The sequence below is a fragment of the Seriola lalandi genome, unplaced genomic scaffold (assembly GCF_002814215.2).
Source record: "Seriola lalandi dorsalis isolate HSWRI2012SDOR001 ecotype SW California unplaced genomic scaffold, Sedor1 jcf7180002052702, whole genome shotgun sequence".
NCBI lineage: Eukaryota > Metazoa > Chordata > Actinopteri > Carangiformes > Carangidae > Seriola > Seriola lalandi.
The window spans coordinates 29,609-48,508 of NW_019523255.1; the positions used below are offsets into that span (position 1 = coordinate 29,609).

Genomic DNA, 18,900 nt, shown 5'->3' on the forward strand with positions numbered 1-18,900 from the left:
AGATTAATTTGTATAGTTACAGGTCTTACATAAGCTTTCATTTTATTGTAAATTATGTTAAAATTTAGTTTTCTTAATTGTTGATTTTTAACAGAATTGATCAATGCCCTAGGTCTATTTGCACCAGTTAGTTTGTGTTATTTGCATGGCAGTGTCAAGACAGAATGCTTACGAGTTTCCTAATAGTTTGAAGTAATTATTTAAGTGTGGTAAACTTTTTTGCATTACCTGGTCGCTAGCAAGCCTTTGAGTCTTCTGACAGCTGTGAAAGCTGTCCCTGCCAAATACTGTAAAATATACAGTGCCTGTAAAAAGTATTTACCCGCGCCTAGGGATATTTTCATGTTTTATTGTTTTACAAGTTTAAATCAGAAGTATAATGAGGTTTATTGACACCAATTAAGCCACTGAAATGAAAGCAAAACTTTATGTAAACACATAAGTGCATACCAGAAATAAAGTTGAATTCCAGGAGGGCTGCCAGAGTAGCTCCAAATTGCGGAATGAAGTAAGAAAAAAAAAGACAAAATAGTTGGATGCTATTGCAGACTTGAATGGACTGCCATCTTCGCTCGTCCACGTCTGTTTATTTTCTTTCCACGTGGGCGTGCTGCGCGCAACCACTGGGTTCCTCGCGGAAGTGACGGCAAGGCGGCGATGGCGGCTCGCAGTTTCATTCCGGATTTCTACTGGACTACAAACTGATTTTAACCGGCCCGGTTAGACTTTGGGGAACTTTTGTAGAGCTGTCTCTCATCGGACGCCGCACAGAGAGAAGTCGCGTTGAACCGGTGCTTGACAACGAGCGGCCCCACAGCTTTTTTTGGGGTATTTTTGTCCAAGGTTCAAGGTGGTCACCCTGTCGAGCTAGCGGTAGCTCGGCAGCTACTAGCTAACGTTAGTTGGTACACAGCTAGCTCCTGAGCTAGCTTGTCAACTAGCTGCGTGCTAAAGGTCCATACAGCAGCAGTCGTCGTGCAGCAGCTTCTCTTTTGACCACGTCCACGTTTGTCTTTCACAGTGACGATGCGAATGCACTCTATTTAATGCTAATTGAGCCACAAGTGTGCAGAGCGAGGTACTCACACGTTTGCTTGGCCTCTTGTTAATTTGAATCGCTAGTTTGGCGGCTGTGGCTAAAGACGGATTTTGACTCACTAGCAAGCAGGTTCCCTCAGTAATTGCCCCAACAACTTCGGGGAAAAACGTGCTATCAACTGAGAATTGAAGTTGAGTTGCTCTGGGGTCTTTGCGTGCTCATCAACATGCTGAAGACCCGGCAGTGTTTACTTGGCATCCGCACTTTTCTCGGCGTAACGTCCAGAATATGGGGCGTCATCATGTACATCCTCAGGAAGCACCTACGAACGGTGAGAAGGTGTTTGAAAGATAATTGGTAGTTGTTGTGTTTCTGTGACAAGTGAGCAAAGTCATGGCTTACGTTGCCATTGCTCCCACCATAATTTTTTCAGATCACATCCATCTTTCCAGGGATGCTCAGTTGGCTCTGGGGAGAGCAAGGTTACCGGTGTTTTCTGTCTCATTTTGTGCGTCCATCATGAGGATTTTGCCATATAATCCTTTAAATACGTACTGTCTGAGAAGTTTAAACCTCCCACTTAAGCTCAATAACATCAGTGTCAAATTTATTGCTATATAAAGAGTATATTGAGTAAGAGTATATTGAACAGTTTACACACACTGTCAACAGCAGAGGTACGTAATCTGCCAGATGGGAAGTACAACTGCAACTATATTATTTTCATTTTCGATTAATCTATCCATTTTTATTATTATTAATTGATAAACCGTTTACTCCATAAAATGAAAATGTCTCACGTTTTCCTAGAGCTCAAGAGGAGGTGTTTAGATAGTTCATTTTATCTCACTAATAATCCAAACCAAGAGATATTCAGTTATCAGTGACATAAAACAGAAACCCAGCAAATCTTCATATTTGTAGAGCTACAGCTGTGGCACTTTCATCACTTTTTTTCTTGATAAATTATTTAAACATTCAATTATCAAAATTGTTTGCGATAAATTTTTGGACAGTCAACTAATTGATAAATAGAGGAATATCCGTGTCTGTTTTTATGTGACGAGACAGTGTGAGTCAATGGCTCAACCAGCTACAATGCAAAGGGAAACCTCCTACATCCAGTCACTAAATTTGAGGAGCAGCCAGCACAAGCCTGCAGGTCACCTTCATTTGCTCACAAATGCCTCCACAATAAACATGGCATTTAGGGTGACAGAAGTCGCCCGTTTGTAACTTAGACACACACACAGGTGTTGTTGAGTTGTTAATAGACATGCATATGTGGTGTAATATGAGTGGACTTCAACTCTAGCTCCATATCAAGCCAACAAAGCTTGGAGGAGTGCCCTGTGTGTTGTAATCATCTTTCTGTTCGAGGTTTGTCTGCAGTTTATTGTGTGGCAGTAACACTTGCGGGTTGTCAACAGGCCCTGAGAGTGAGTAGTCCAGTCCATGTTATGGCTGAAGTGAGAGGGATTATGTCAGCACAGGGAGCGTACTGTTCTCTTTCTCTCCCTCTGTTTCTCTCATTCTCACTCACAGTTTAGCTCTGTTGTTTACAATCTGTGATGCACTGGAACAATGTCACGATCCAGGGGAGCGCTTATGTACTGGGCATTGTAATGTAGGTGATCCTATAGATAGCAATCAAGTAAACCATGACAGATGATTTGATGAACAGTAGTTCTGGTCAGCATTTTATGACCGAGCCATTTCATTACTTCTTAAACAAAGGTATTAATATAGATTTTAAGTCTGTGCCTACCTCAGTTTTTCTCTATAGCTTTAATAGCCTTGTGTGCACCAGGTAGACCGCAACATGTTTTTTGTTTGAGTAAGGCCACACTGCACTAAGTGGCTTGATCCAAAAATTTGGATCAATAAAAGCTCTATTGGATTACAAATATTAGGACCAGGTCATAATCCCAAGCACGCTACTATGTGTAAACGGATGACGAGAAGGTTTATTAATCTTACCAACAACAATGTTGCGTAATGGATCTGGTTATTATCTCCTGCATGATACAGTAACAGTATGTGACGCAAGTGCTGAAACAATCAGCTAATCAATACAAAACTCCCAATGTTTGTAGGTTATAGTAAAACTGAAATGAGAAGTTAGCTCAACAATTCAACAATTTCTGTAATCACTTAATAATTATAGTCTTTTTTTTTTTTTTCCCCAAAAATGACAACTGTGAAAATCTGCTGGTTTTCTTGTTCTTCTATTACAGTAAACCTAATATCTTTGTGTTTTGGAATATTGGTTTGAAGAAGCTGCCTCACTACATCCACTTGGGCTCTGAAATCACATATGTAATCAAGAAAACAATTGACACGTTAATTGATAACAAAAGTTTATTTCTAGTCATGTATTAAGTGTACGTGCCAGTATCCTGGTTGCAGCTGTACAAATGGAAGGGCTAACTGTTCTAGCTGCTTTTCTCCATTACACATTATTATAAATTGAATTTTTTTTTGGCTTTTGGTCAAGAGGGCATAAATAAATGAAATAAGAGGTGTTACTTGTAGCAGTAGTCTGGAGGCAGAGAACTCAGTTTGAGTTGCAGGCCCGAGGTCCAGATGGACGCACTTGGAGGTGCAAGGACCTCAGTTGAGGGTGAGGTACCCCTGTGGTGCCCAGAAGCTGCTGCCACCAATAGGCTTCCCCCAGGCTCACTCTGCCAGGCAGCAGTGGGAGGGGGCACAGAGGGAGGCCCTGTCCAAGGCTTAGGTACCAAGCAGCCCAGGCTCAGTCAAAGTCACCCTGCAAGTCTTCCTTTCTATGTCTGTCCCCATGCTCCGGTGACACCCACCGACAGCTGGGGGGATAAAAATAGCCCTGTGAAGAAAAGTGCAGAGCCCCTGGGCAAGAGTGGCACTGGAAAGGATCCTCTCTGTCGTCAATTTGACTAGTGCACAGCAAGGAAGTTAGAGAGGAGGAGCTGCAGGGTGGACACAAGAAAGTTAATTTCTGAATGTTGTCCTCTGCTTAATCACTGATGGCCAAAAAAAGAGCTGCTACCCCAGGGATGTATTGTCTTAAAACACTAAAATTAAGTTTTAAGATTTCACTATTTAAAGGTTTTTAAGACCATCATGGAGATATTAGCCTTTTGTCTGGCTCAAATCATCCATAGCACAGTTAGGTTTCTTTATTAAATTGGATTATGTTTTGCAGCAGTTACAATCATGTAAAGCCACTCTTCTTTAATGCCCCAAAGGATTCCTAAAACACTAATACTGGCCTTCTGTGTGAAATCACACAAGATGCCGTTGCCTTAGAAATGAACACAAACAGTTTGACAAACTGTAGGAAATAAAAAGATTGGAGGTTTCACTGCACTTGGTAACAAAAATGTAGCTCACATTTCTCACATATAATCAGAGTAAAAAACTAGATGAAATCTGTCAATGTAATTATGGCCCACCATGTGTGCAGTTTGTTGTTTTAACAGCGTGATTGTCTGATTGTCTGCCTCATTTACTTTGCAGATAATTCAGTATCAGACGGTGCGATATGACACTTTGCCTCTGTCACCCATCTCCAGAAACAGACTGAGTGAGTACACAATTGTTGATATGTCATGATATTACTCTATGGCAGATGCTGTTCTGGCTTAATGCGTGCTTTTACCACATTTGGGCTATCTATTAGATAGTATGGAGGGGAGACACTATCCCAACATATTTGGAAGGTAGAAATTGAATTAGGTTAAACTGGTTTGTCAAGGAAGAAGTAATCGTGCAGAAAAGAAAAATTATCGGCATCATGAAAACACACACTTGTGACCCACACAGTGTGACCCCTTTCTCAGGGCTTTCCTCACCTCACATGAGCATTACAAGCTCAGACAGACTTGACAGGACTCTTATGATGTGCCTTTTTCCATATAGGGAAACTTAGACAAGCTATTGACTATCTTTGGGTTTATCCTGTACTTGTGTATTTATTTAAGTGGATTACATGGCTAGATGCAAACCAAAGTTAGCCTGTATTTTCTTTCTATTTTTCTTCTCAATTGTTTCAGTAAACCTGTTGTGCTGCATTGGTCAGTTATTGTGTGTGCTCATGATGTTTTAATAGCATACAAAAAAGAATGTGGTTTTGCATTTAAGGCATTTGGGTGAAGTTTGGTTCCATAACATAACGGCGAGATGTCATCCTTGCATCACTGCAATTGAAAACCAAACGAGTACTAAGAATAACGGGGAATTTGTAGCGAGTGTAAGTGAATTTCACTCAGACAACATCTGCATTTTAAATCCAATATCAGTCTTTTGGGCAGCTATAAGTGTGCAAAGGCAGATACCTCCTGAACCACAGCTAATCAATAACATTCATGTTTGATATTAATGAGAAAGTGTAAAATACCAAGAATGTAGTATATGCATTTTTATAATGTAAACAATGTCAGACATTATAAATAAGATTGCATACCAAACCTTTATTCATAAAGAAGCAGCATCAAGCAGAGTCTTTGTCAAGACTCATCACCAGAATGCTAAAATCCAAAGGCTGCCTAATTTGGCTATAGAGAGTAAGACAGTGTGCTGGGTTAACAGACAAAGAATTACACCAGCAGATAAATGTCAGATTGAACATAAGGCGGTTCATTGACCAAAAGAACAATTCGTTCCTGCCATGATGCTACCAATGACAACTGTTAGTCTTAAAAAGTCATTTACACACCTAAATAGTTGACTATTTATGAAATCCTGTCACAGACAAGCTGAAAGAAAAAATAATTCTTTCACTACAAAGCCTTTCCTCCCTGTAAAAAAGAAAATCAAAGAGCAGTGTCTTACTTATACATGAAAAATAAGCAAGCTGTGGTTTCAAAGTGAAGTCAGAGGTAAGAGAGCAACCTGGTTTCTGACATTCTGTGTGTATATGCAGATTTTAAAGTAACTACCGTAAGTTATTAAAGTTCATGTAAAGGTGTTGTGTAATTTCCTGTTTAGCTTAATTTCTCCTGTTAACCCAGTTTGTTGCGTGTGTGTACGTGTTCTGAATAAAGTACATAGTATCTGTATTATCTGATAAACAGATGCAGTAAAGAGGAAGATTCTGGTTCTGGACCTGGACGAGACGCTGATCCACTCTCACCATGACGGGGTCCTTAGACCCACAGTGAGACCTGGCACGCCGCCAGACTTTATCCTCAAAGTATGGGCTTTAACACACGCATATGTTCGTGTTTTAACACAAATCCATCCAAGTTAAAATGCTGTTTTTGTCTAAATGAACTGTTTCCTTTCCCATGCAGGTCGTCATTGATAAGCACCCAGTCAGATTCTTCGTACATAAAAGGCCACATGTTGACTTCTTTTTAGAAGTGGTGAGTGTCAGCCAGTAATCAGTGTTACTGTCTGCGATGAATCCTAGCTTAATTAGTGAATAGTAAAGCACACTGTGAACATGAAGCATCACTGCTCGAGTCTTTCCCAGGTCACCTTTTGTCCAGTCTGTCATCTTCCCCAGCACTCTCCATTGTGCTGCACTCTCTCACTACCTGATGTCATATACCTATATTTGTTCTGGATTATGATCCTTCATGACTTACTAAGCACTGACTGTAACCTTTGTACTTATACTATTGTGTGCATTATACTCTGTGTGTGTGTGTGTGTACACAGGTGAGCCAGTGGTATGAGCTGGTGGTTTTCACAGCCAGTATGGAGATCTACGGCTCAGCGGTGGCAGACAAGCTGGACAACAACAGGAACATTCTGAAACGCAGATACTACAGACAGGTACTGCTCAACACTGTATTTATATAGCATATATTATAGCCGGTACTGATGAGGCTCTTTCATCCCATTGAGCTTTTTAAATCTCTTCATTCTCTCTCCCTTTTGGTGGTGTCATTGACTCTGCTTTGTGTCTTTTGCCAGCATTGTACATTGGATCTAGGTAGTTATATTAAAGACCTGTCTGTAGTACATGATGACCTGTCCAGTATTGTCATCCTGGACAACTCGCCTGGTGCTTATCGTAGCCATCCAGGTAAGACTTAAAGCCTCATGGAGTCACTTGCACCCTCTGTAATCACTCTCTGTTCCTTGATATTTTACATTCCTGTACAAGAAAAATACTGGCATTCAAATACCGTGGTGCAGTACCACTGCAGGGGGGTCGAACGTGACTTGGTGGAATAATGTGGAGTGAAACTGAAGTTGAAAATGCTATTTTTTGAAAGAAAGTTTTAAAAAAAAACACAGGTGTCACTAATTAGCTAATTAGTTGCTGATTTCAGTAGTTGCTAGAGCAAAGCCATCGTTAATGTAATTTGTTCCACCTGTGCTTTTTCTGCTATGACAAGTCAATATGTCTGCTTTGAAAAGGTCTATGAATTTGATTAACTATAATTATAAATATAATTATGTACTTAACTAGAGTTAGTCGAGTTCTACCTTCTTTATATCTTATATTGTCTTCAAATAAGCAACAAGAACAGCCATGCATAGTTTATTTACTTTAGTGAGTCATTTTTTGGCTGGTATCAAAAGGTTAAAGCAAGAGTTTGTGGTCAAAGTGACATTTACAGGATAGTAATAAAGGCTAAAACATGGTGTTACAGGGACATACATAGAGAAGAGACGTAAAATCAGGAAACTGCGTCAGAAATGTTGGTTACACAGCAATATCTATCTTAAGTTTGCTAACATCAGCTAAAATAAGTCACCATAAGCTGCTGGTCACAATAGACCAAGTAAGAATGTAGCAACAAAACTCCTGTTTTTGAGCAAGAATGTGGTTAGTTACTTATAGGTTCAACTTTTTCACAAATTTTGTAAGATGACTAATGTGTTACATCTTTCAAAAGCTACGCAGTCTCTCTTTAAACGTTTAGTGATGTGGTTAACTTCACAAGTTAATAAGAATAGGAACAGGTTGAGGTGTATATTCCATTGTGTACATTCATCTTTGACAAAGAAAATTAAATGAGGCTTCATCTTCTTCACATCAAACTTGTGATGAGCCAGAAACAGGACAAATAACAGCCATTTTTTTCTCACTACAAGGCTTGTATTGTAAATGTTGTAACAGTGCATTAAATCTGCCGCCCCTCTAACACTCAGTGACCTCTTTAACAGAGCAGCATAAAAGCACACCCATGTCTTTTTCTCTGACACGACTGACTGGCTGTCTTCTACCCTCCAGACAATGCAATACCCATCAAGTCCTGGTTCAGCGACCCTAGTGACACAGCACTTCTTAACTTGCTGCCTATGCTGGATGCACTAAGGTAAAAGGCATAATGAAGTTTGCATGAAAGCAAATAGACAGTGAAAGTGCAAACACTTAAACTCATGGCTTACTTTGTCCACCATTCTTTGTCCATCATCTAAAGTTTTAAACATACTACCGGAGTTCAGTTCTTTCTCTGTGGTAATTAAAGAGGTGAAAGGTAATGGCTGCAACTAAGTGCACATTACTTTAATTTACATGTTAACAGCTGCCAAAATGTAATTTGGTTACAGATACATTGACTGCACACCTCATTGACATTATGGCATTATTCTGAAGACAGTATTTCAGTGACACTTTTGACAAAAGTTGTTGCTTTTAACTTTTTCCATTAATTTTCCCATTTATATGGCATGGTCTACAGACTGATTAATGACTAAAAATACCCCATTTACTCTACCCTGCAGTTTGTCTCCACCAATCAAACTTTTCAACCTCAAAGCTGTAACCTCAATGCTCAAACCCTGTCTTTCTGTCATATTGTAACCACAGTATACTTTGTAATCTGTCTTGGCCCAAATTTTTCAAAAGTGCTGTGCTTCAAGACATTCTTAGGAATAGTTCAGTATTTTGGGAAATACGCTTCCTTGCACTCTTCCCAAGAGTGAGGTGAGAAGATTGATACAGAAATGGAGTCAGATGGCTTAGCATAAAGACTGAAAGCAGGAGGAACCAGCTAACTAGCTAGTCTGACTACACATTGTATCTAATTTATTTAATTCATATAGACACAGAAATGTAAAAGCAGTTTACATAGGGACTTATGTGGTGTAACTATTTCTTGGTGAACAGCAGTGAGGTGCATTAACTGTACCATCACAGTCAGTGACTCTATCTGGGCCACACTATGGTCTCAAACACTGCTACTTTGTGCAGCTAGACTGATTAACTGTTGTTTATCAAGTTATAGCACTTAATTTCCCCCAAAAAGCACAGTTTTATATATTTTGTTTTATGTAAGGGTTAAGTATGTGCAAAGGAGACGCAGTGTGTTCATTAGTGACCTTTAGAGCTATTAATAGGCATAGTTTTTCACTTTAAAGAGTCAGGCTAGCTGTTCCAGCCTTTTTCCAGTCTTAATGCGAGCTCAGCTAAACACTTCTTGCTCTTGTTCTGTACTCAAAGCACAGAGATGAAACTGATTCTCTATTTTCTCATCTCACTCCCAGAAAGAAAACAAATAAGCGTATCTCCTGAAATGTTGACCTGCTCCTTTCATGGCTTAGAACATAGAGCCAACTGTTTCAAGTAGCTGAATTGTGCTTCTCTCTTAGGTTCACTGCTGATGTCCGCTCCGTCCTCAGTCGAAACCTCCATCAGCACCGGCTTTGGTGATTGGCTGAATCAAGAGGGGCGGGACTTGTTGACCAGCCTCTTCCTCTCTGCCGGCTTCCTTCCTGCCCTCCGTTCCCAAACAGACGACCCACCAGCCCTCTCTGAGCCTCTCAGACGTGTCCTGAGGAGATGAGGGTTGGGGTGACCGCCTAACACGGGATGAACAGTATGGGATCACCAGAGCCCAAAAACTACTGGGGAGGGAGGGGGAGCCAGCTTATTTCTTTTTTTTCTTCTTGATTCTTTATTTGTATTTTTTTTTTTTTCCAAAACAAAATGGAGCCTCTCTGCCTTATCGCTCCTGATACTGACTGTGTGCGTATGGAGGTGAGCTTGTGTACGTGAGTCGGAGTATGCTTGCTGAGTTCGTTAGTCCTTTTTAAACTTTTTTGAAGATTTGGAGGGGGGGAAAGAGAGGGATCAGCAAAGCAACAAAGACAATTCTACATTATTAATTCTTCTTCCTCTCCATCATCACCAGACGTTGCACTTCAGCAAACAACTCATCAATTTACTGTCTTAACCTCTCGGATCTACTGAGAGGGGGAAAATAGAAAACCGCCCCTTTTTACACAACCTCATGCCCCAACGGTGATTCATTGATTCCCCCCTAACATGAATGGATCAACTTACATGATGTAATTGATGGACCTTTGCTTGGAACATACCATCCACAGGCATTTTTCTGGACAAATAGCCGAGCAGTCTGAGATTTTTTTTTTTTTTAATTTTTCAGCCATAACCATCATTCTTTCCACAAAGCTCCTCATGGGACTCAGTGATAAAGACTTGACTGAAAAGTTGTGAGAAAAAAAGAATGGCTTGTAATGATATGTGGACTGCCGTGCCGCCTTTCCATATCTGATTGTTTCTCTGTTACCATAATATATGATAATATGACTTCTGCATACCATGACATTTCGCTCTTCCCCTTCACCATTTGATGCCATCCTGATTTCATCTAATAGGAATTGCACTTAATTTTTCCCCCTTCTGTTTTTGTTGCAGTTGGTTTTGTATTTGATTCAAATTTGCAGCCTTCCCCTTTCAGTTTTTACCTGCTCCCCTTAATGTATGGGTTCAACTATTAGACCCTCCGTCTTTAAATGCCTTCTGAACAATGTCGGTCTTGTTAAGGCTCACAGCGGCTTCTTATTGGCTCTGTCTCCAGGTCTGTGTTACTAATAAAACACTTGTCAGTATCGGCCAGTTACTATCCAGCTTGTTTTGTTTTAATATAACATTTTGCAGCTTGTCAGCTGACTAACTTCACTGAGGAGAGAAATTCAATCTCTCTGAGTCAAACTTTTGCTAATAATCTGCTGCCATCATGTGGTGCAACAGGAAACTGCATCGGTCCACTCAGTAATCCTACACTGCTCAAGAGACTCTATTTTGATTAAGTATTTTCCAGAAGAGAAGACCCTTCACACCAAAGTTAGAGATTAAGGTATATTACCTCCTTATTCTCACTGAAGGAGTCTGCACAGGGTGCCACACACATGAATGTATCTGAAAAAAGTTGAACTTGGGTAAAAGCAGTGAGACTTCTGTGTCTGATATGGCACTTTGCAGAACCATTGCAAAGCTGCATAGTTTAGCATTTTTGTGTGTGTATGTTGATATTTACACCTTTTGTAGTAAATGTAGGACTGTCACATTTTAAGGACACCTGTTTAACTTTAGTAGTTATATTTATTCCAGATAACTATGTAGCTAGCTTTTTTTCTTTCTTTCTTTTTTTAAATCAGTGCTAATTTACAAAGTGTTAATTACGTTTTTAACTATGTTATGCTTGGCACTCACCATGTGATTGTCAGCGCACTCAGTAATAGCATACAAGTACGTTTAGGAACTCATCAGTGGTTTCTCATCTGCTGATCAGTCACAGCTGTGACATACATATGCACAGATATGTAGAAGCTGTTTTTTCTTCAACATTTAAATGTTGAGACATGTTCATTAATTTTAGTCATTCTAGTGCAGGCACTATGGTGGGCTAAGAGCACACTGGTATATATTAGCTGCTGTTTCCCAACACTTCTACCTCCACTTCATGATGGTTTTAAAGTGAATCCTAAAGCTTGAAACAGCACTCACCTGTCATTGCCTAAAGTAACTTTACTCCACCTTGTTAAATTTCACAACCTGTGATTGTTAACACTTCCTATGACTGCTTTTGCTTTTTTTTTTTTTCTCTTTCACCTTCCTTTGCAGCTAAAGTTCATTACTCTGGAAGCTAACATGGGGAATGGAGTCTCTTCTAAACAAGAGTGTTTCCTGTTGACATAGTGACACAGATGAGGCAAAAATGAATTCAGAGTAGTATGAAAACAAATGCTACATCATCAATCAAGACTTGAAGAGTAAAAATACCCCTCCTATCATCAATATATCAATCCAGGTTTGCACTGCTGGAGAAATGAGACAGGGCAGTTGAGTCTTTCTTCAGTTGTGTGCATGAGGTTGCAATGTGGGGTAACAACAGTGCTGAATTAGATCTAACAGCTAGTTAGGTGTGAGACAGGGAGTTACATCTGTGGAGAATTTTGGAGATGCTAAAGGGGAAATAAAATCTGCGTTTTGAATGCCTTGCTGCAGATACTACTGGTCAATACACCCAGTAGTAGTTGCAGCAAGGCCAGCAAGGAGTTACTTGACATGGATTTGGAGATATGTGGAGATGACTATAAATTGGACTAGGATTTTCCCAGATTTTGGGATTGAGCTGTAGCTGCTGAATACAGCTTGTAGGACACTTTGTTGTTGAGGACAGTGTCAGTGGTTAGTGGAGGATGAGGTAGACATTACTTTTGTAGGAGAAATAATTTGACAGGAAGAAAGGCTCAGTCTAAAGCATGATGACCAGGTCACAGTTGACGGAGGAAGCAGGACATGGACACAGCAAAGGAAACTGGAGTCCATTTTTTATACTCAGTCATCAAATATTGACATCTAACATTCATGCCAAGTGACTCAGCACATTACATCCCGTGCTAAAGCAATCAGTCCCTGAAGAGAGATTAGTCCGTATGTTGACAACTTTACAGTGATCCAAAGAGTACAAGTTTATCAAATAAAGGATGGACTGGGTCCAGTATATTTAAAAAAACAAATACTGTTGCCGAAAATGAGTAAACATTCTAGTTTCTCTTTCAGGCGTGTGTGCTTTGTCAAAAAGGAGTGTCAACACAGGAGGGCCTTTTTAGATTGATCTCACTGATGTCACCTACACATGGAGGCCAATCATGAGACTGCGAAGCACATAGAGGAGAAGATGCAGCGTTGTCACACAACAAGTAGAGTGAGTCAGAGCTGTGGGTCACTTGCACAACAATACACAGGTTATCAACTTTTCTATGATTCTTATATGGAAAGCGCAACCAGTGACTGAATTTTTTTTAGTAAACATATACTATGTGTGAAATAAAATATTTATTTTATTTTCTAATCTCTGAACAGATAAGTACTTTTAAATTGAAATGAGATAACTGATTTGGTCAGTAGTGGCTCTCTAAATTCCCCAAACTAGTACAGTTGTTACTTTTAAAACCAGTGTTATTAGAAACCAGTGAGGAACTATTTAAAAAGTCAGTACCCCTCTAGACAATATGCTTGTTATGGGAGGGTTTTCTTGGATGCAATAGTATGATTTTTCTGCTAAGAATGGGAATCCAATCAACAGTTTAGAACAGAATTGCTTTGATTTGAAATGAGGATTACCAAGAGAGGATTCCAGTTTAATGACACTTCAAGGCACCGGATTTTTATTCCTTTTTTATTTTGTACTTAAAGGGGGTGAAGAGGTCGAGGAACAATCATTAACCAAACGGAAGTTGCGAAAACTTCAAGCCAAATGAGTCATTATTACGCATTATCCTCGGGTCAATGAGTGAATACAGTAACTTGAACTGTCCCCCATTCTGCTAAAGACCTGCTGCATGTCTGGACTCAGACTGTAGCCAGTGCGCAATTGCAAAACCACGATTACGCCCGATATTGCATGTTTTTGAGTTTCCCCTCTCTCGCTGCTAAATGCTGGGCCTCGGTCATATGACAAGGACAGATACCTCCTCACTGCCCTGCCCTACGTCTTTACGCGCAGTGGTTGATCAAAATAAAATAGTTCCACAGAAGAAAAAATACAACATAGGTTTAAAACCTGTTAAAAATGAGGAAATTCACATAGGGAATTTTACATTAATAAACACCGATTAACACTATACAAACAATGTTAATGTGGTCTATGACAGCGATAAATACACCCTGCGAACTAGACTCTCCTCTACGTCATGTTGTTATTGTATCCCTCCGCCACAGTCGCACTAGGAAAACAGCTGTGCTGAGCTAACGCTAGTTAGCATCGTTTGTTTTTGTCGTGTGTGTGTCAGCGATTTGGGCCGTTCCTTGCGCAAACCGCTATCGTACAACCCCGGAGTGACCGACTTGTTGTCTGTCATCTCTTTTAACGATGAAGTTCCAGTACAAAGAAGAGCACCCTTTTGAGAAAAGGCGGTCCGAAGGCGAGAAAATAAGGAAGAAGTATCCGGACAGGGTACCAGTAAGTAGCTAACGTTAGCTTGGTCGTGCTATCTGTGTTGTTAGCAAGTTGACGGCTAGCTAATCTCAAGCTTTTGTAGCACTGGTCTTTTTAGATAATTTTTCGTAAAACGTAATGTTCGTACTTAAAATGTAACTATACGTATGTAGTTCAGTTTTAGTTTTAACGTATTATTTTTCTTCGTAGTAGACGGCCACGTTAGTAGACGCTAGAGGTTACTCAAGAATTTCGGCCGCACTGAAGAGGCCAGCTAGTGAAAGCTTCGTGTAATCCTTCCGTATGTTTTAATTTTAGCGAACTACTACTAAATTGCAAACAAAGACCCCAGATAACAAAGTAAAATAACCCTTCTCTAGTTATAAAGTCTGTGATAGAAAGTGAAGGTGTGTACAGACTGATTCTGGTCTGATCGGGCGGGTGGGTGTAGTTTTAGGCTGTATGCTGAGACGATAACAGCAGTGCACCTTAAAATAGTTGGTGTCAACAAACAGGACACTTGTTTACGTCGCACTGGGTCTTGTAGATGGATTATTTACTCCATAACCTTTGGCCACTTGCCGTTAAAACTAACCTAACAAGACCGTCTGGGTCAAAACTGTCAGCAAATAAATGCTTTGTGCTTTCCGTAATGCAAGTACAATCGCAGCCTAGTTTCACTGCCTGTCATTTTACAGCTGTCATTAGTCATGGTTTGTGTAAAACGTAACGTACGGCTTTAACTAACAATCTGTTTCCATTATCGATTGATCTACCCAATTATTAATTAATTAATTTGATCAATGTAATTACGTGGAATAAAAAAAATTAAAAAATGTATGTTTTGTGTGACCGACAGTCCAAAACCCAAACATATTCATCTAACTGTCATGGTGTAAGTAAACCAGGAAACGTTCACCTTTGAGAAGCAGGAACCATTCAATGTTTGCTTAAAAATTGTTTTAAAGTTATTGTATGTCCACTGACTAATTGTTTAAGCTGTACAATGACATGTTACTGCAAGATGTATGTGAAACTAAAAAATAGTTATATTATTCATAATGTAAATGTGTGTACTACATAAGTTTCATTCTGACTGACTTACTACAAAATACTGAGGAGTTTTTCAAAATATAGGCTACATCTGGGTTAAATATAATTCAGTGCTCGCTTGAGTGACCATTTCTCAGATACTCTTTCTAAGAAAGGTGAAACATACTACTAAAGTACTTCTGACAAATGCAGCCCTTGTTGAGAGGAAAATGCGCTACATTCATCTGCTGAGGACATGTTGTGCAATAGTTAATGTATTTTCCTATTTTAGGTAATCGTGGAGAAAGCCCCAAAAGCCAGAATAGGAGATCTGGACAAGAAGAAATACCTTGTCCCCTCCGACCTGACAGGTAAATACTGAAAATTTAACAAAAATATATTAATGTTATAGTCACATTTAAAATTTCCACAATCTTGCACCTCCTTTTTTAGTGGGCCAGTTTTACTTCCTCATCCGGAAAAGAATCCACTTGCGAGCTGAGGATGCTCTCTTCTTCTTTGTAAACAACGTCATTCCACCCACCTCAGCTACCATGGGACTGTTGTACCAGGCAAGAGTCTTACTCATTTTCTACCTCACTGTCAAGCTTTTAGACTGTGTCTTCATCTGTATGATGCATTCCTGTTTCCTACCTGCAGTAAAGTGAGCTTCCTACTACATTTTTAATATGACACCAACATCTTTTTTCTTCTCTCTTTCTCAGGAGCATCATGAAGAGGACTTTTTCCTCTACATTGCCTACAGTGATGAGAGTGTGTATGGGAACAGCCAAAGGGAAATCTGATCCCACTACCATCCCCCTCCAACCACTACCCACCTTTCTGAGACCTCCACCATTCATTCATTTGAATATTAAATCCAGCTCGGCAGCCTAGAGTTCCCAGAGTAAATATGTCAAATGCACTTTCACCACCCATTCATTACCCTTCTCCCATCCATTTATGTCTTTATTATTCTGCAGTCTGAATTGTATTTACCTCCACTTTTCTTTTCAGTAACAACTTGGGTTAAGTGGTCTTGTGGCCAGTTATTTTCTAGTCTCATAATTGATCATATTTAACTGAAAACCTGAGAGAGATTAATAAAATAACATTAGGTATAGGCCGTAATTATAGTTACTCCAGGGTTAAGGGAGGAAAGGCTTAGTATGTGAGTTCAAATCAGCTCTTACTGGCAATGAAGATAGTTGTAGGTCTACTTCTGTTGACTTGCAGGAAGATAAAGTGTGTTTTGAGTTTAGGTTAGTGTAGTAAATTAATAGCATCCACCAGCTAAAGACAGATAATGTTGTCTCCGGCAGAGTAAAGGATAACTGTTTTGCAGCAGTTCTTCTCCTAGAAAAAACCTAAAGTGGCTAGGTTATTATTATGTATAACTCACCAGTCACTGAAGTCTGTGAATGACAGTTAAGTGTGCTGCCCTGCATCTGACCCCAGCAAGGAGTATAATAGAATTCAGACTTAACAATCATCTTCTGCTTTCAGTGGTAAGACTATTCTGTTGACTGCTACTATGATTATTGTTGTTATTATTGTTAATTTTAGATGGCTTAATTTCTAAAGGTATTGTAAAGCTGAGTGCAATTTTCTCTTTTTTTAAGTTTGTCTTCTTTTTTTTTAAGAAAAAAAATTAAGATTTGAACTCTGTATACAGCTGCATTACTGGCTCTTTCTCTCCACTCATGACCATACATGATAAAATGTGATGAAAAGCTATCCGTGTTTCTTGTCTTTATTGAATATCTTGTAGCATTGAAAAATTCTTTTTTAGTTTTTCCTAGTGAGATACGCATTCTTAATGAAAAGTGGTAGTAATTGTAAACTGTCCATATATTCTCCATTTATTTCAGAAGTTAGCGACAAGTCAATTTTATCTACATCACCTAAAGCATTTGTCTTAGAGAGTGAGATTGTCTATAACATACAACCCCATGAAGTGGAGATTGGTTAAACCCTCCTAGCCTTTCTGACAGTATTTGCATGAATTTCCTTATCAGCTACCGTGGCTGCTTAAATGTGTGTCTTTCCAAGCTATGCAAGGCCACTTGTATTTTTTGTTTCTAGTGTGGGAGGCTCAGGATCTACTTTTTTTCTGTCAACTTATTTATAGTATTAAATAAACCATGTACAAACTTGGAAGAAAGCGAGCAACAATAAAGGTATAGAAATCAGGCCTAAGATAAAAAAAACTGTCAGATAGAATACTAACAAAATTTGAGGGAGAAGTGCAGTCTTATAAAAGTCATCTCTGATATGATTTTTAGATTTACCCCGTGATATCAATTTATAAGACCCAGCAAGTGAGTATCCAGGTGATTTTTATTTATTTTCAAAGATTGTATCAGGATATGAAAATGGTGGCACATCTTCAGCATAAGATCAACTTTCACGTGTTTTGTCTGCCAACGTCCCCGTAGTTACTATAGGCGTCGTATAAAAGGGGAATTTTGACATTTGTATTTGTTTATTTGGACAAGGGGTGACGTATCTGTCCAAATACGATATAAACTTCAATTCCCAGAATGCAATTCAGAGAAAAACACAGACGTCTTTGACACCGGAAGCGAAACCAAATCACCCGGGTTGAGAACCTCTTGGTCTGTTTATATTTTGTTGAGAAGTTTTGATTTTATGTTGTTTAACTGCCCCAGACACAGTCCAGTGGCCTCAAATTGAAAACCGCAAGACGGTTAGGTTCTTATTAAACGACTCACAAAGCGACAAAAGTAAGATTTTTGGTACTTTATCACTCCACCACGCCAAAGTAGCGTTAGAATAGATGCCATAAAATACGTAACGTTGGCGCTAAGCAGCTAGCTAACTTCAGTTAACGTTTGCTCTCGGGCATGTTTAAACATAAATAAGTTGTTGCCGCTGATATTCATGTTAAAGCTTTGTACATCTTCATATTAAACGTATATAATTCTGATTGATGAATTATACTATAATATGCTGTCAGTTAATGGTAGCTGAAGCTAACAATGCTAACTTAGCAGTTAGCGGAACAGCAGCTAGGCCTGTGGCATGTTACACCTGTGTTATTCCTACTGGCTATACTACCAGCGAAATATAGACAATACCTTAAATGTAATTTATATATATCTTGTAACCTTACACAAGTTTTAAACTGAAATTTCGTCCTACACCAGCTGGCCCCTCCACTGCCTGTCACCATGCCCGCCCTGCTGGAGAGACCAAAGCTGTCCAATGCGATGGCCAGAGCCCTCCACAAACACATCATGAGGGAGAGGGAGCGCAAGAGACAAGGTGTGTGTGTGTGTTTTTTTTTAAAGACTGCTTTGCAGTGGACTAAGTTGACTGTTACACAAAGTCAGAGGTAGAGGTGAACAGGTTTTGTACTTTACTGAACTGTACTGGGACTGCAAATCATTTTTTCACTATTAAATAAAATGTTTAACTATATAAAATGTAAATAAGGACTCTGAACTCTGCCGCCCAACTGCAGAATATGCCTCAGCATCTATTCATTGCTCTCCAAAAGATGCAGCCATCTGTACTGACAGAAATACTATGATTGTTGTGTATTGTGTAATATGTCATGTTGTTATCTGTGTGTGTGCAGTCAAATCAAATCTTTCAGTATTTCACTGTAGTGTAATACAGTATTTAAAGGTGTAATATTTTTTCACATCGAGAATTATCTTAATAGCTTTTTTT

At 39.3% G+C, this 18,900-nt stretch overlaps 3 protein-coding genes across 3 annotated transcripts in view; all 3 read left to right on the top strand.

Annotated features, from left to right (window-relative positions):
- Window positions 1-640: 640 nt before the first annotated feature.
- On the top strand, window positions 641-10,841 carry LOC111650700 (CTD nuclear envelope phosphatase 1A). Its single transcript, XM_023400623.2, has 8 exons — window positions 641-1,370; window positions 4,538-4,604; window positions 6,094-6,212; window positions 6,313-6,384; window positions 6,683-6,799; window positions 6,941-7,052; window positions 8,211-8,295; window positions 9,572-10,841. Exons 1-8 carry the CDS (start codon window positions 1,266-1,268, stop codon window positions 9,630-9,632), a joined length of 738 nt encoding a protein of 245 aa, XP_023256391.1. The 5' UTR covers window positions 641-1,265; the 3' UTR covers window positions 9,633-10,841.
- Window positions 10,842-13,969: 3,128 nt separating this feature from the next.
- Window positions 13,970-16,938, top strand: gabarapb (GABA(A) receptor-associated protein b). Its single transcript, XM_023400624.2, has 4 exons — window positions 13,970-14,193; window positions 15,494-15,572; window positions 15,655-15,773; window positions 15,927-16,938. The coding sequence occupies exons 1-4, from the start codon at window positions 14,104-14,106 to the stop codon at window positions 16,005-16,007; spliced, it is 369 nt and encodes a 122-aa protein (XP_023256392.1). The 5' UTR covers window positions 13,970-14,103; the 3' UTR covers window positions 16,008-16,938.
- A 1,457-nt stretch (window positions 16,939-18,395) lies between these two features.
- Window positions 18,396-18,900, top strand: part of LOC111650690 (G protein pathway suppressor 2) — a 3,694-nt gene continuing 3,189 nt past the window's right edge. The window contains exon 1 of the mRNA XM_023400612.2: window positions 18,396-18,493. Coding sequence (XP_023256380.1) covers window positions 18,396-18,493 — 98 coding nt within the window. The remainder of the gene's footprint in view (window positions 18,494-18,900) is intronic.

Coding starts and splice junctions, on each gene's coding strand:
- gabarapb (XM_023400624.2), top strand. CDS start 14,104: ATGAAGTTCCAGTACAAAGAAGAGCACCCTTTTGAGAAAAGGCGGTCC. Junction 14,194..15,493: donor AGTATCCGGACAGGGTACCA/GTAAGTAGCTAA, acceptor TTCCTATTTTAG/GTAATCGTGGAGAAAGCCCC. Junction 15,774..15,926: donor CCATGGGACTGTTGTACCAG/GCAAGAGTCTTA, acceptor TCTCTTTCTCAG/GAGCATCATGAAGAGGACTT.
- LOC111650700 (XM_023400623.2), top strand. CDS start 1,266: ATGCTGAAGACCCGGCAGTGTTTACTTGGCATCCGCACTTTTCTCGGC. Junction 4,605..6,093: donor CATCTCCAGAAACAGACTGA/GTGAGTACACAA, acceptor TCTGATAAACAG/ATGCAGTAAAGAGGAAGATT. Junction 8,296..9,571: donor CCTATGCTGGATGCACTAAG/GTAAAAGGCATA, acceptor CTTCTCTCTTAG/GTTCACTGCTGATGTCCGCT.